The sequence below is a fragment of the Camelus bactrianus genome, chromosome 17, assembly GCF_048773025.1.
Source record: "Camelus bactrianus isolate YW-2024 breed Bactrian camel chromosome 17, ASM4877302v1, whole genome shotgun sequence".
Lineage (NCBI taxonomy): Eukaryota > Metazoa > Chordata > Mammalia > Artiodactyla > Camelidae > Camelus > Camelus bactrianus.
In genome coordinates this window covers 34,599,065-34,612,711 of record NC_133555.1, presented here as the reverse complement: position 1 = coordinate 34,612,711, position 13,647 = coordinate 34,599,065, and the positions used below count along the sequence as shown (strand labels likewise).

Here is a 13,647-nt window from a genome sequence, read left to right as displayed (position 1 = left end):
GCCAATGGAAGGGCAGGGTTTTCTATGCGGACAAGGGTCACTGTGAGCAGGGTCGCCACATGGGAGGAACCATCATAGAGGCCCCTGGGCAATGTGAGGCTACTGATTCCCTATAAGGTCAAAGGCTACCACATGAGGATGGGGGCTTTGTGGGGACTAGGGGTCACTGTAGGAGCAGGGGTGTCTTACCGGGTCACCAGGGATCCCAGCAGCACCAGGCTCTCCCTGTGGGAAACACAGATAGTGGAGGATGGCCCTTCAATGTGGCTGTCCCCTAAGCCGGCCTGTCTGCTGCATGTGTAGCCACTCAGTGACTTGCAGCCAGGGCCCAGGGTGCACACAGACCCCATGTGAACACACAAGTGGCCAATGGCAAGGGAGGCTGGGAACCATCCAATGCTCAGAGGACACCCCTGGGACAGGTGTGTGTGACATATGGCTCTGAGTCTGCACCTGGGGCAGGACTTGCCTTGGGTCCCGTGAGTCCACGTGCTCCCAGCAACCCGGCTGAGCCCTTGTCACCAGGCTCTCCCTTGGCGCCCTGTGGGAGTGATCGGAAGAGGGTACACAATCAGCACCAGGCCAGGCTGGAGGCTTGGAGCGTGCCTGGAACCTACCAGCTGGGGCAAAGCTTACCAGTGCCGCTCTCCGACTGCCCCCAGCAGCCCCTTCCCTTCCTGCCCAGGCCTCAGCAGGCTGGAGCTGGGCACTGGAGCCCATGGAGGTGTTTATTTCTCACCCCAGGACCCCCAGATTCCTGCTAGTCTCTCTTTACTCCTGGCTCCCAAACCTATCTGGAGTACCCCTGACAACCAAGGAGCCCCTTCCTGTTGGCACAGGGCCTCTCCTAGAGCCCCAGTCCACAGACTCCCCTTTTGACCTCACACTGAGGCCCCGAGCCCTCCATAGAGCCCCCATCCTCTCAGCCACTCCACAAAACCCCCTCCCCTCTGACCCCCAGAAAGCCCCCCTCTCCCATCCTCCCCTCCTGTCCTCACAGACCCTCCAGAGAGCCCCACAGCCTGCAGGACCCCCCTCCTGACCCCGTATACAATACCCCATCCTCTTCCTCATACCTTCTCTCCAGGGTCCCCACTGTCTCCCCGAGGTCCTTTGTCACCATCTATGCCCCGAGGTCCTCGTTCACCCTGGGTCAGTGTGGGAAATCAGGGTCAGGGGCTGGAAGCTCCTTACCCTCTGAGGGTTTGAACTCTCAGATCTCCCAGCCTTGTCTCCCCAAAAGCCCCTCCACATCCAAGGGAGACCCCATCTGCCCATGGACCAGGCCCACTCACCATGTCCCCCTTGGCACCCCGTGGCCCTGGAGGCCCCATAATCACAGCTGAGTCACCCTGAGTGGACAGGGGCAGTCAGAGGAGTCAGGAGCACCCTGAGTTCCCTGCACCTGCCCTCCCCTATGCCCACACTCACCTTCTCACCCTTTAGCCCTGGGGGTCCAGCATCACCCTATTAAGTTGAAGAGTGTGAGTTTCACCCAAACACAGAAACCCCAAATCATGATTATAGGATCCATCCCTGCACACACTCATCCCAGGGGCCTCTTCCCCACATCCTTACCTTCTCCCCACGCTCCCCCCGGCTGCCTGGGGGGCCCTGTATGAGAGAAGAAGACAGTGAGCTAAGGGAATTTCGGGGGACTAGCACGGAGACAGCTCAGGGGGCAGGGGAGGACCAATGGGGACAAAGACAAAGGAGAGACAAAGACCAGTGAGCAGACAAGAACCAGAGGGATGCGGAAGGCTGCAGAATGTCCTGAGGGCACAGAGGGCACAGGTAGGGGACTGAGCTGAGTCACACCCACAGCACTTTCCCCACGGGGACCCACCAGGAGTCCTCGTGGTCCCTCCAGGCCAGGGCGGCCATCTTCACCCTGGATAATGACATTAGGTTCAGTGACTCAGAAGTTGGAAATCAGAGGCAAGAGCCTTGATGAAGGGAGCCCTGAGGTGGCTCCCAGCAACGGCCCTGGTGGCAGAGCAGAACATACGCACCCGGACACCTGGCTCCCCACGCTCGCCTCGGGCCCCGGGAAGCCCTGCTCCAGGGTCTCCCTGGAGATCAACAGGACACAGGGGATCAGTGAGGGGAAGCGGTGGGGGACAGAGGGTCATGGGAGGTTGGTGGAGGTTGGAGGTGGGGTGATGGAGGTCAGTGGAGGCTGGAGGGGGTGACAGGGGTACAGGAGACAGCCAATAGCATTGTCCCATCTACCTTGTCTCCTTTGAGTCCAGGGGCGCCAAGTGCTCCCTGTGGGCAGAAAGGTGAGGGTCCTGTGTCCCTCAAAGGCACACACACCCAGCTACACATAAACCCCCACATGGACAGACTCCAACACACAGGAATCAGAGATGGGCATTGGTGCATTTCTACTCACCGCTGACCCTGGTGGTCCAGGTGGCCCTGAGGGGCCTGGGGCTCCCTCTCTCCCTGGGACGCCTGCCAGACCCTACCGGAAAAATGAGATGACAGGCAAAGGGTGACTTAGGAACCTTTCTCCCCTGCTGTTCCCCCAAGACTAGGAGCCCCCAAGGCAGGCCTGGGCCCCCTTCTCCTCCTCACCTGGACCAGAGCCAGAGGTCCTGAAGTCACCAAGTCCCCACATGTGCCCTAGCACCCTTACCCGCTCTCCGCTGGGGCCCGGCTGACCCATTTCTCCTCGAGGGCCTGTCTGACCAGGGAATCCCACAATCCCAGGAGCACCAGGAGGTCCAGGGGGGCCTAAGTCTCCCTGGAACAGAGATAGCAAAGGGAGGAGTGGCCCCAGCAGGACCCTTTCCCAGGCCTAGCCCCAGAATACACTCTTCCTCTCACCTCCAGGGTTACCCCACAAGCTGCTCCCTCTACCACTAGTAATAGGGCATTGACTTACCTTCAGACCTGGAGGACCAACTGGTCCAGGGGGCCCCTGGACTGCAACTCCTGGGTCACCCTTCAAGGGAAAGAGGGATCAGATTAGGCTCAGGGAGTCTCAGGACCATGACCCCCGGCAGGGATGCTTTAGGGCACACATACCTTTTGACCTTTGGGTCCTGGAGCCCCTTTCTGACCCTGAAAAAACAACATAAACAGCACTTGAGAGAGTAGGAACATGAACCCAGAGCTTAGGTGTAGCCCAAAAACATTCCTGGAGAGCCCAGAGGTGACCACAGACTCCTGAGTGCACAGTCAGAGGGAAGCTCAGAGGTGACCACAGACATATGAGACCAAGGACACGAGTGCAGCTATACAGGAATGCAGACAAGAACAGGAACTGAGACAGGCCCAGGAATGGTCCTTCACATCCACGACCACACTCTTCAAGCCAGACTAAGACTCGCCCAGACCCCAGACTCACATCTTCACCAGGGTCTCCAGGCTCTCCCACACGGCCGGCTTCACCCTGCAGAGAAAGGGTGATGAGGCTGTCCGGTCACTCAACTGTAGCCCAGTGCTCAGGCTCTGGGGCCAGGCCCACCTCACCTTCTCGCCCCGAGGCCCTGGCAATCCTCGGTCACCTTTGGCTCCCTGTGGAGACAGAGGTCAGAGGGCAATGTGGGTGTCAGGGTCACAGATGGTGAGACTCAAAGAGGGAGCATGAGGCCCCAGTCAAATGTGGGTTGTATTATGGAAGGTGAGGGTCTCAGGGGTGGGTGAGCTATACTGTGGAGGGTCCACACTCACCGGCTCTCCCACCAGGTCTCCAGCAAGGCCTCCAGGAGCTCCCTGACAAGGGAGAGGGGTCAGTGGGATTCCTCGGCCCCAACTACTTGCCCCTACCCCCGGCCTCCCACACACTCACCTTCTCTCCCTTTGCTCCAGGGGGCCCGACCACAACCTGTGGGGAACACCTGGTGGGTCACCGGGCCTCTCACCCTCTCCGCACCCCGACCCTGCCATCCTGATGGAAGCCCCAAACTAGGCTGGGGGTGTGGGGCTAAGAAGCTGCTGCAGAAGGTGGGGGTCAGGATTAAAAATCACCTGTCCAGGGGTCCCCATGGGTCCAGACTCTCCTTTAGGTCCGACAGGGCCAGGCAGACCTGGGGACCCCTATGACAGAACGGTGGGTGGAACTCAGTGCCTCTCCACCACCCTGTCCTGGCCTTCCTCTTCCTCCAGGCACATGGCTGGGCACAGGGCCCCATCACAGGCCTGCTCCCCCCAGAACACACACCGGCACACCAGGGGCTCCTCTGTCTCCATCTTTTCCACTGACACCGTCACGACCTGGCACTCCCGGCTTCCCTGTCTCCCCCTGAGAGGGGAGAGCTCTGTCAGGGACCTGCCCGCTGACCCTGACCTCTAGAGCCCAGCTCTGACCCCCACCCCCAGGACTCACCACTTGTCCAGGCAAACCTGGTGCCCCTTGAGGACCCTGAAGGAAACAAGTCAGATGTGAGAGGGACATGGAGAGCATGGGACCCAGAGGGAAGGGATATGTTCCTGCAGGGGCCTCACTCACCACAAGGCCTGAAGGACCAGGGGGGCCAGGAAGTCCCACAGGTCCAGTTGGTCCAGGAAGGCCCTGGGGGAAGCAAAAGTTCAGGGCACTGCCAACTCCCCCCCATTCCCCCATGACTACCCCAAGGACTGGGCCACTTACGCGTCCTGGTGGGCCTGTCTCTCCGGGCTCCCCCTGCCAAAAACCCAGAGACTGAATGACCCTACAGACAGACGAGAGGCTCCTCAGGCCCCGTCCAAAGCGGAGCTCACATTGGAAGGGGCACTTTGGTGCATATGCACATTGCAGGGCAATGACGTCCCCAGAGGTAGGCAGGTGTTATCCTGGCGCAGACAGGCTGCTCTAAGCTGCCTCCTCCTTCCAGACACACACCCACACATGTCTGTACTCACCTTTAGGCCAGAAGGTCCCTGGGGTCCTGACGGGCCAGCAAGACCCTAGAAAAAAGTGTCAAGGGCAGGGAACAGGAGTCAGAGTTATCCATGTGGACTCTGGAACTAACTTAAACAAGGCCTGGTTCATCAATGGGGACCAATATCTGTCCCACCCCACCTAGCGGTGCTTCCCCATCACTCACCGGGGCACCAGGCGGTCCAGGGTCTCCGTGGCCACCCTGTGGGAGGGAGGAAGAGCCAGATGAGGGGGAGCCAGTCCCACCCCACTGAGGAAATGTAGGCAGTACTGCCCATTGTAGGGGTTGGGCACTGGGGTAAAGACTCTGGGATACTCACCACTGGGCCAGGGGTTCCCCTTAGACCTTGAGGACCCTGGAAAGAGAAAGGGGCTGCTGAGACTCAGTGGGTTCACTTGGGCCTGTTCCTGTCCTCTGGAAGCCTTTGCTTGGGGCACCCACTTCTGCCACCCCACCTCTCTGGGCTTCCATTTCTGCACTTCCACCTCTCCCAGGCACAAGTCACTCTGTACTGGTGGACCGCTCTGATGAATAACACACACAGGCCTGTGCACACACATCTATCATGCATCTGCACTCACACCCAGCACCCAGGCACCACACCCCCATCACTGGTCACTTGTGATGTGTGCACACAGCAGCCAGCATACAGCAGAGGATGGCTGTTTCCCAGAGCTTGGGCCAGGCTGTTCCTGCCACCACTCACCGGCTTCCCTTCAGGCCCAGCCACACCACGCTCTCCTGGTAGACCCTAGAGAGAACACATTTAAGGCCACACTGTCCTCATTCCCCTATCCCGGCTTCCCCGGGACAGTCCCAGGCAGGGCAAACTCCAGTCCAGGCAACGCAAGTAAGAGCCATGTGCCTGCACATGTGTGGTCCCTGGGGAGAGGACTCACCGGACTGCCGTCCTGACCCCTCTGTCCAGGCTCTCCCCGGTCTCCCTTGATGCCTGGCACACCCTGCAAGCAGAGTATCGTGCCCTGAGCCTCCATCACTGCCACGTGCCCACGTACATGCCATCCCGCCATGCCCCCGCAGAGGAGGGGAAACGTGGTGGGATGGGAGGTCTCACCCTGTCTCCTTTGGGGCCTTGGTCACCTTCACTGCCTGGCTCCCCCTGTGGAGATGACACATCAAGCTGGGCCTTGGCACCCCAGTAGGGGGTGACCCTGAGACTGATCCCACACACTGACCTTAGCACCCTTGAGCCCAGGGGGTCCTTGTTCTCTAGAGAGTCCAGAACCTGCCTCGTCCACGGTCACCTATAAGCAGAAAGTCACAGGGAAGAGATGTGTCTGCCACAGAGACCTGGAGGGGTCATCCCAATTCACAATGTCCCAGAGGGTTATGGAGTCAGAGTCACCACATGGAGTTTCTGCAGTCCAAGCCAATGGTGGTGTCCTGGGGACAGCAGTCAAAGGCCTAGGGCAGGGCTGAGGTGATCACCTTGGGGCCAGGGGGCCCGGGGGGTCCAGGGAGGCCAGGAGGGCCGTCTCTGCCCTGCACAAAAGGAGGAAATGGGTGGCTGTCCCTGCACAGCCCACAGGCAATCCCTCCCTATGAAGGCCCCCAGCTCACCTGTTCTCCACGTTCTCCTTTCTCTCCCCGTTCTCCCTGAAGTGCAAATAACAGGGTGGGGGCTATGCCCATGGGGAGTCCCACTCCTCCTGACCCATATCCCCAGCCACCCCAGGCAGCCCCCAGGCTCACCCTCTCTCCTGGTCTTCCTGCCTCTCCCACACTCCCAGCCCGGCCTGGGAGCCCAGGAATACCAGGCTTCCCAGGCTCCCCGGCAAGGCCAGGAGGTCCAGGGGGACCCCTCTCCCCAAGGGACAGGCCAGGTGGCCCCTGAGGGCCAGGGTCTCCACGATCTCCCTTCGGCCCGCGGTCTCCAGAAAAGCCAATGGGGCCCTGGAGGAGAAGAGTAAATGCTGGTGGTTCGTCAACCACATCCTCCGCAGGACACCCCCGGGAAGCAGCCAACACACACCTCCTTGCCTGGGGGGCCCCGTTCCCCTGGGTCCCCCTTGGGGCCGCGACGCCGTTCAGGCACAGGCAGGAAGCTGCCAGAGCTCTCATCCCAGGTCTCCACAATTTCCCGCAGTGCAGACGTCTGAGTGACAGTGAGGGGTCAGAAGAACACACCCATTACTGCAGCCACCCATGTGCTGGCCTGGTCCTGTGGGCATAATTTGCCCCATGGGGCTCCCATCAGCCCCCCGCTGAGTCCCCAAACAACCTACCTTGATGCCAATATTTTCCAGCAATCGCTCCACATTCTGGGGACACAGACTGGGTGAGGGGCTGCCAGCAAAGAAGGAGACCCAACACTGCCCCCCCAAAACAGCCTCCATGCCCTCTTCCCCAGGCCTCTTGCCCAGAGGACCTTTTAGCCCCCAGTTGAAGGAGCTCAAGTCCACTGGAAGCCCTTCCTTGGCATGTCCCCAGGGCCCAGGTTCCCCTCGGTGTAGGCTGCAGGAATCCCAACAGGGCAGGGGACCAAGCACACAAGGCAGAACCCGTGGGGCCCCATGGCAAGTGGAAGAGGACAGAGGTGGCCCCTATAGGCACACAAATAACAGTCAAGGACCAGGTCCCCAGCTGCACTCACCGGCAGGCTCCCAGGCTCTCCTCTCAGACCACGCTCTCCAGGGAGGCCCTGGAGACATTGAGAGGTAAGCTGCTGGACCCAGCTTGTGGGCATGTGTGTGCATATGTGGGTGCTAGGGTTACCTGGACAAGGGAAAAAGGTGGGGGCCTCACCTGTTCTCCTTTGGGTCCAGTCTCTCCACGGTCACCCTGAGAACAAATAATGACCAGTGGGGAAAATGCCCCCACCCTGGGAAGCCCCTCACCACACCCCCAACCCAGTGTCTGCACACTCACCTTGGGGCCTGAATTTCCCGGAATGCCAGGAAAGCCCTGACATGCGACAGAACACAGAGGTCACACAGGATCACGGTGTCCCAGGAAGGTATTTGATGGCAACATAACAGCCCCTCCTGGAACCACCCTGGACACTCACCTGGCCAGGAGGGCCGACCTGCCCCGGAAGGCCTGGGGGGCCCTGGAGTCCAGGGCTGCCAGGAGCTCCACGCTCACCCTTGGGGCCATCACGACCCTGTGGAAGATGCAGCCAGCATCAGGACCCAGAGACCCCAGAAAAGAGTGGAGCCACAGAGTCACAGGGTCAGGGTCATGGTTCAGAGGTTACAGAAGATGCCAGTACTCACTTCTCTCCCAGGGGGGCCCGAATCTCCCTTCTCTCCCTAAGGAAGACAAGCGTGCTTCAGACACAGCCCCAGTCTGAGCCAGAGCAGACTCCAAGCGAGGGGCTTTACCTTCCTCCCGTCTTCGCCAGGGTCCCCAGGTTCTCCCTGCAGGCAGAGGACTCACATCAGACCAAGCAGAATTATGAATTGCCTGTGTGTCTTGGTATCTGTGAGTCCTGTGTGCATCTCAATACGTGTGGCCATATGTATATGAGTGACCGTGGATACAAATGCACCTGTTGGTATGTCTCTGCATGTATCACACGTCAGAGCCTTGGATGTGTGCCTCACCACGTCTCTACAGAGGTCCACATGCAGCCCCGGGTCTGCATCATAGCACGTGTCTGAGTGTGGGTGGGGATGTTTATGTGTCAACATGTCTCCAGTGTCCCTGAATGTGGCTTCACACCAGTGTGTCTGCATCTCTCCATGTCTATCCTGACACTCACGTTTTTCCCATTCAGGCCAGGCTTGCCATCCTCGCCTGGCTTTCCCTGTGGGAACAGATCATTGGTGAGAAGACAGGGATGGGGTGAGGGCAGTAAGGGGGCAAAAGGGTACCATGAAAGTGGGACTCACTGGTGCTCCTGGGGGGCCAGGGGGGCCAGAGAGGCCCTGTTCTCCTCGGAGGCCTGGAAGTCCCTGGAAAAAATCTTTGCTGGATTGAGAAGGCCACTGAGATAGCCCCTAGGGCACATCCATGGATTTGGAGGATCTCACTAAGACCCTCCTCCGGTGTAGAGATTCCCTCAGAATTAAGAAGTGCCACTGAGATCCCAAGGTTGAGATCCCATGGGTTGGGGTCCCCTGCTGAAACACCCAAGGGAAGAACCTGAGGATTTGAGGAGCCTACTAAAGCCTCCAAGGCGGAGACAGTTAGTAAACAGGACTCCGATCAAACCTGCCTGCAGGGACTGGGACTCTCCCAAGGTCAGGGCTGGACCAACTCCCCCTGACGTTGTGACTACGACGACCAGCTACAGTTTAGCTGGACCCCTGAGCCACCTTCCATCCTAATATCTCCCCTTACTTACGTCTCTCCCTGGGTCCCCGGCCTTGCCCGTAGCACCCTGAGGAGAAACTCAAAGTCAGGGAGTCCACATTGGTTATGGGGTCAGGGGCACTGCCTGCTGACAGGGCCACTAATTTCTGTGAACCCAAGGCTTGCCAGACAGTAACATCCCCCACCCAGGCGGGGTACTAGGGGGAGACACGTAACCCATCTGGCCCCAAAGCTCATCAAGATCCAGCAGGGAGGAGGGTACAGCTCAAATGGTAGAGCGCTTGCTTAGCATGCACAAGGTCCTAGGTTCAATCCCCAGTGCCTCCTCTAAAAAAATAAATAAATAAACCTAATTACCCACTCACCAAAAAGAAAAAAAAAGAAGTATTCACTACAGTAACTTTGAAGAAAAAAAAAGAACCCAGAAGACTCAGGTGAGACTGAGCTCATATAAAGGGACAAGGGAAGGGATGTGACCAGGTAGAGACCACCACAACTCACCTGCAGCCCAGGGGGGCCAGGGGCTCCTGGTTTCCCATCCAGCCCACTGCGGCCATCCAGGCCAGGGGGACCTCGGTCACCCTGAGGAAAAGCATAGTAAGAGGCTTCAAAGGGCTGGATCTGAGAGACCAGGCTCACCATCCAAAACAGGGCTCCACAGCCCTCTCACCTTTTCTCCTGCTGGGCCTCGAACACCTGGGTCCCCCTGAAGGGAACAAGGTCAGTGAGAGGTGAGGACAAGATGGGGACTTAGGCTGATGGGCAAAGTGCGTCACTCACCTGTGGGCCTGGGGGCCCCCGAAGTCCACTGATGCCCTGCAGATGGGGAGGAAGAAATCAGAGCAGGCGTTCCCAGGCCCACACGTCCCCAACAGGACCAGCCACACTCACCCTCTCCCCAGAGGCTCCAGGGGGGCCGGGGTCACCCTTGGGTCCTCGAGGACCCTCCTGTCCACGGTCCCCAGGCTCTCCCTGTGGCAGAGACAAGTGTGTTGAGGGAACAGCACCGGGGCCACAGGCATGCCCAAGGTAGAACCTGTCATGGGGGCACTGAGATGCTTTTCCTAGGCTCACAACTTCACTCCACCCCCAGAACCTGATACCTTCTCTCCGGCTCCAAGTCCCATGTCCACCTGTGGGGGGAATGGCGAGTGAGAAGAATTATTTAACTAGGGGAAGTGGGCTAGGGACGGGAGACAGAGCTGCAGGATCAGTGAAGATACCAGGGGGCAGAAGGAGAGGTGGGAGGGAGTCAGTGGAAGGGTTAAGGGGACACTGTGCAAAGCCAGCACAGGCAGGTGAGGGAGATGACAGAGGATCAGACCCACTCAACCCTTACCAGCCGTCCAGGGGGTCCTGGGGGACCCTGGGGAAGGAAATAATCATAGTCAACAGGAGCCCAAAGGCCCCAGGACACAGCTCAGATTTGCCCCAATCTCAACTCTGCTCCCAGATTCCCTGAAGCACCACAATGCCAACCCCAGAAGGCATGTCAGGCCTGGAGGTGGCCACCACGGCTCCCTACCGTGACCTCCAGGCCCTTTATGGAAGTGCTGACCAGACGGGCACCGGAATCTTCCATCCCTACCAATCCTGGAACACAGAACTACTCACTGACTCCCCACGGTCGCCCTTGGGTCCAGGTAGTCCAGGACTCCCCTGCAGAAAGTCAGAGGGTCAGGGTCCCAAAGAAGAAGAAGCAACAGTTTGGGGAGCTTTGGACTCACCCTAAGGACTCATGAGGATCCTGGTGGCCTTTGGGGGTTGTGACAAAGGGGTCACAGGAAATGAAAACTGTGAGGGTTTAGCATTGCAGGGTGGGGGTGGCAGGGTCAGGGGCTGGGAATCAGATGGTTGGGGATTGAAGCTGGGGTTAGGGGTCAGAGGTCAGGACTCACATTTCGTCCATCCTCTCCAGGATCTCCCTGGTCTCCTTTCTCACCCACAGGCCCCCGAGTTCCAGGTGCCCCCTGAAAAGAGCAGCTCTTCTGAGACAGACCTTCCCAGCATTTTGTAGATTCCCCCATGACACCCCATACTGCCCCAGGTTCTCCATCACCCTGAAACCCATGCCAGAGTTTCCCATCACCACAACCTCCCTCCGGACTCTCCCATCAGCCTTTCTCCCCTCAGAGTTTCCCATCACTTCCCTTACTTCTCCCTGCCAAGCCTCACCCGAAGGCCACGCTCGCCAGCTTTTCCAGGCAAACCTGGGTCACCCTGGTGATGGAGAGAACGCCACATTGAGCAAGCAAGTTAGTCTCAAGCTAACTCAGGGAGTGGTGGCAGAGAAGGTCCTGGGCATCAACTGGACAAGAGGCAGGGGGATGGACTGGACAACCTGGTGGAGCCCCCAGCCCACTGGGATCACAGTTCAAGGGTAAAGGATCAGAAACCACAGCAGGAAGGAGTCTCACCGGGGGACCCTCGTCACCTTTCTCTCCAACTTCACCCTGTGAGACATGAGAGTCAGCCCTGGTCCTCAAACCCTGAATGATGTCAGCAATACCCTACTCCTCATCCCCCAGAGCTCCCCCAGTCCAATCCTCTTACATCTCGTCCTCGGGGGCCAACAGGACCTGAGGAACCAGGCCGCCCAGGGTCTCCCTTCTCTCCAGGAGGCCCCGAGTCACCCTGTGGAGGAGGCAAGAGTGAAGCTGCACATCCAGCCAGCCCTTGAGGGGAGATGACCCCAGAAATCGTGATATCACCCAAGATCACAGGTACTCACTGGGGGTCCTGCTCTGCCAGTGAGGCCGATGGGACCCTGCAGTGCATGGGGAGGGAGGACAGGGCTTAGTCCCAGGCACCACCTCATCTCCTTCTGTCACACTCCCTATCCCCAGTTACTCACCCGGTCTCCAGGGTCTCCCTTGGGGCCAGGGTCTCCAGAAAGAACCAAGCCAGGTGGGCCCTGTGGGAGGAAGGGTCAGAGGTCAGGAGACACAACTTTCACCTGCCCTACCCCCTAAACACTTCCCTGCACTCACCCGCTCTCCTTTGACTCCAGTAGCTCCTTTGGGCCCAGCCGGCCCCACATCTCCCTAGAGGTGACAAAGACCATCAGTGTCAGCCCCAGGCTCTGTGACCCCCACCAGCCAGCAATCATGCCATAATCCTCATGACCTCCAGGGGCCTCCAGGTAGGCCCCACGACCTTGAGCTCAACCTGTAACAGCCTCCCTTCACTCTCGCCAGACTTGCCTTCTCTCCTTTGGCTCCAGCACCTATCGGTCCCTGAAAACAAACAGGAGAGACATGGCTTGGTCCCCCCTAGGGATCATAGTACCACAGCCTTGATTAGGGTTGGGGTTATACAGAACTAGAAGTCTCTGCTCAGAGGTCACAGGATCACCGCTGGGAGGAGGGCAGGGGTTACACAGGGCTTTCGACCTGTATGGCGGTCATGGGGTCACAGGATTGCAGCCAAGAGTTGGAAGGCGTGTTATAGCATAAGGAGAGCCACAGAGCTCTGAGTCTGCCCAGGTCCCGAGGTTATCGAGTCACAGCCTGGATCACTGGTTTCTAGACAGGTCACGGCTCAAGGGGCTGTGCTATACTCAGAGCCCCACCCTCCCTTCACTCACCACTGCAGGGTCTCCAGGGCGACCAGGCTCCCCCTGTGGAGAAAGGATAGCAGGGAGGGGAGGGGTGGTCACGGACACACCTAGAAACCCAAGGTCCTAGTATTCCATCTGCCACAAACCCTGGCACTGGAGGGGACTGACCCCCAGCCCATCCATGACCCACCTTCTCTCCTCGGCGGCCAGTGGGTCCTGGTGGCCCCTGCACATGGAGAAAGCGTGAGCCCAGGAGGGGAGGGACACATGAAAGCCCCACTCCTGGTCCCACCACAGTTACACACTCACTTCAGGACCCTCAGCTCCAGGACGTCCAGCAACTCCCGGTGGTCCCTGGGAAAGAGGAGTAGAAATGCTGATCCAGGTGGGCAGGGGCAGGGGCATTATGGCTGAAGGGCTAGAGGCTGGGGTGGGGATCACAGAAGATCAGGATTTAGGTTGGCAAGGGTCACACTCAGCAGGAGGAGAGACACCAGATCAGTGGAAGTCAAGGTTGGTTTAGCAGGATAAGAAAGCTAAAAATGGTTCCCTGGGGTTGAGGGTTAAAGCCTGCATCAGCGAGATTAGGAGTCATGTGAGATGGGGTGGAGGGGCAGGGGCAGGGGTAGTGGAGGTCAGGGGCGACAAGTCAAAACCAGGAGGGGGCATACAACCCAGGTTAGATGGCACTGGCATGGGGGTCAATAGCTCACCTGGGGTCCCATTGGGCCAGGGGATCCGCGTTCGCCCTGTTGGAACACAATGGGTCAGACCCGAATCTGGGCCCTGACCCTCTAGGGCCCTGAGAGCCCCCCAGGCTGCACTTACCTTCTCTCCAGTCTCACCCACAGCCCCTTTCAGTCCTCGGTCACCCTGAGGGGAGAGAGATGGGAAAGGGGCCATGACTGTCGAACCCCAGACAAGGTCTCTCAAACTCCA

The 13,647-nt window shown here is 59.0% G+C and overlaps 1 protein-coding gene across 3 annotated transcripts in view; it reads right to left on the bottom strand.

The window, feature by feature from the left end:
• The window catches only part of COL7A1 (collagen type VII alpha 1 chain), a 29,992-nt gene that overhangs the window by 4,176 nt on the left and 12,169 nt on the right, over positions 1 to 13,647 (bottom strand). Inside the window, exons 43-105 of one of the 3 annotated variants that reach the window (XM_074344929.1) lie at positions 13,537 to 13,581; positions 13,422 to 13,457; positions 13,018 to 13,062; positions 12,899 to 12,934; positions 12,736 to 12,768; positions 12,349 to 12,385; positions 12,140 to 12,189; positions 12,004 to 12,063; positions 11,881 to 11,916; positions 11,703 to 11,783; positions 11,567 to 11,602; positions 11,325 to 11,369; positions 11,048 to 11,119; positions 10,764 to 10,808; positions 10,489 to 10,515; positions 10,253 to 10,282; positions 10,041 to 10,121; positions 9,930 to 9,965; positions 9,820 to 9,855; positions 9,651 to 9,731; positions 9,181 to 9,216; positions 8,726 to 8,788; positions 8,596 to 8,640; positions 8,216 to 8,251; positions 8,108 to 8,143; positions 7,900 to 7,995; positions 7,761 to 7,796; positions 7,638 to 7,673; positions 7,486 to 7,533; positions 7,118 to 7,153; positions 6,865 to 6,987; positions 6,585 to 6,785; positions 6,453 to 6,488; positions 6,321 to 6,374; positions 6,068 to 6,136; positions 5,947 to 5,991; positions 5,771 to 5,833; positions 5,578 to 5,622; positions 5,191 to 5,226; positions 5,037 to 5,072; positions 4,852 to 4,896; positions 4,601 to 4,633; positions 4,460 to 4,522; positions 4,337 to 4,372; positions 4,172 to 4,252; positions 3,979 to 4,047; positions 3,800 to 3,835; positions 3,682 to 3,723; positions 3,481 to 3,525; positions 3,356 to 3,400; positions 3,034 to 3,069; positions 2,891 to 2,950; positions 2,642 to 2,749; positions 2,396 to 2,467; positions 2,233 to 2,268; positions 2,013 to 2,072; positions 1,847 to 1,891; positions 1,579 to 1,614; positions 1,432 to 1,467; positions 1,296 to 1,352; positions 1,077 to 1,148; positions 470 to 541; positions 190 to 225 (exon numbers count right to left, since the gene is read on the bottom strand). In XM_074344929.1, the coding sequence (XP_074201030.1) occupies positions 190 to 225; positions 470 to 541; positions 1,077 to 1,148; positions 1,296 to 1,352; positions 1,432 to 1,467; positions 1,579 to 1,614; positions 1,847 to 1,891; positions 2,013 to 2,072; positions 2,233 to 2,268; positions 2,396 to 2,467; positions 2,642 to 2,749; positions 2,891 to 2,950; positions 3,034 to 3,069; positions 3,356 to 3,400; positions 3,481 to 3,525; positions 3,682 to 3,723; positions 3,800 to 3,835; positions 3,979 to 4,047; positions 4,172 to 4,252; positions 4,337 to 4,372; positions 4,460 to 4,522; positions 4,601 to 4,633; positions 4,852 to 4,896; positions 5,037 to 5,072; positions 5,191 to 5,226; positions 5,578 to 5,622; positions 5,771 to 5,833; positions 5,947 to 5,991; positions 6,068 to 6,136; positions 6,321 to 6,374; positions 6,453 to 6,488; positions 6,585 to 6,785; positions 6,865 to 6,987; positions 7,118 to 7,153; positions 7,486 to 7,533; positions 7,638 to 7,673; positions 7,761 to 7,796; positions 7,900 to 7,995; positions 8,108 to 8,143; positions 8,216 to 8,251; positions 8,596 to 8,640; positions 8,726 to 8,788; positions 9,181 to 9,216; positions 9,651 to 9,731; positions 9,820 to 9,855; positions 9,930 to 9,965; positions 10,041 to 10,121; positions 10,253 to 10,282; positions 10,489 to 10,515; positions 10,764 to 10,808; positions 11,048 to 11,119; positions 11,325 to 11,369; positions 11,567 to 11,602; positions 11,703 to 11,783; positions 11,881 to 11,916; positions 12,004 to 12,063; positions 12,140 to 12,189; positions 12,349 to 12,385; positions 12,736 to 12,768; positions 12,899 to 12,934; positions 13,018 to 13,062; positions 13,422 to 13,457; positions 13,537 to 13,581 (3,345 nt within the window). Of the gene's footprint in view, positions 1 to 189; positions 226 to 385; positions 542 to 1,076; positions 1,149 to 1,295; positions 1,353 to 1,431; positions 1,468 to 1,578; positions 1,615 to 1,846; positions 1,892 to 2,012; positions 2,073 to 2,232; positions 2,269 to 2,395; positions 2,468 to 2,641; positions 2,750 to 2,890; positions 2,951 to 3,033; positions 3,070 to 3,355; positions 3,401 to 3,480; positions 3,526 to 3,681; positions 3,724 to 3,799; positions 3,836 to 3,978; positions 4,048 to 4,171; positions 4,253 to 4,336; positions 4,373 to 4,459; positions 4,523 to 4,600; positions 4,634 to 4,851; positions 4,897 to 5,036; positions 5,073 to 5,190; positions 5,227 to 5,577; positions 5,623 to 5,770; positions 5,834 to 5,946; positions 5,992 to 6,067; positions 6,137 to 6,320; positions 6,375 to 6,452; positions 6,489 to 6,584; positions 6,786 to 6,864; positions 6,988 to 7,117; positions 7,154 to 7,485; positions 7,534 to 7,637; positions 7,674 to 7,760; positions 7,797 to 7,899; positions 7,996 to 8,107; positions 8,144 to 8,215; positions 8,252 to 8,595; positions 8,641 to 8,725; positions 8,789 to 9,180; positions 9,217 to 9,650; positions 9,732 to 9,819; positions 9,856 to 9,929; positions 9,966 to 10,040; positions 10,122 to 10,252; positions 10,283 to 10,488; positions 10,516 to 10,763; positions 10,809 to 11,047; positions 11,120 to 11,324; positions 11,370 to 11,566; positions 11,603 to 11,702; positions 11,784 to 11,880; positions 11,917 to 12,003; positions 12,064 to 12,139; positions 12,190 to 12,348; positions 12,386 to 12,735; positions 12,769 to 12,898; positions 12,935 to 13,017; positions 13,063 to 13,421; positions 13,458 to 13,536; positions 13,582 to 13,647 lie in introns of those variants that run through there. The other 2 variants (XM_074344927.1, XM_074344928.1) reach the window with 2 other exon arrangements.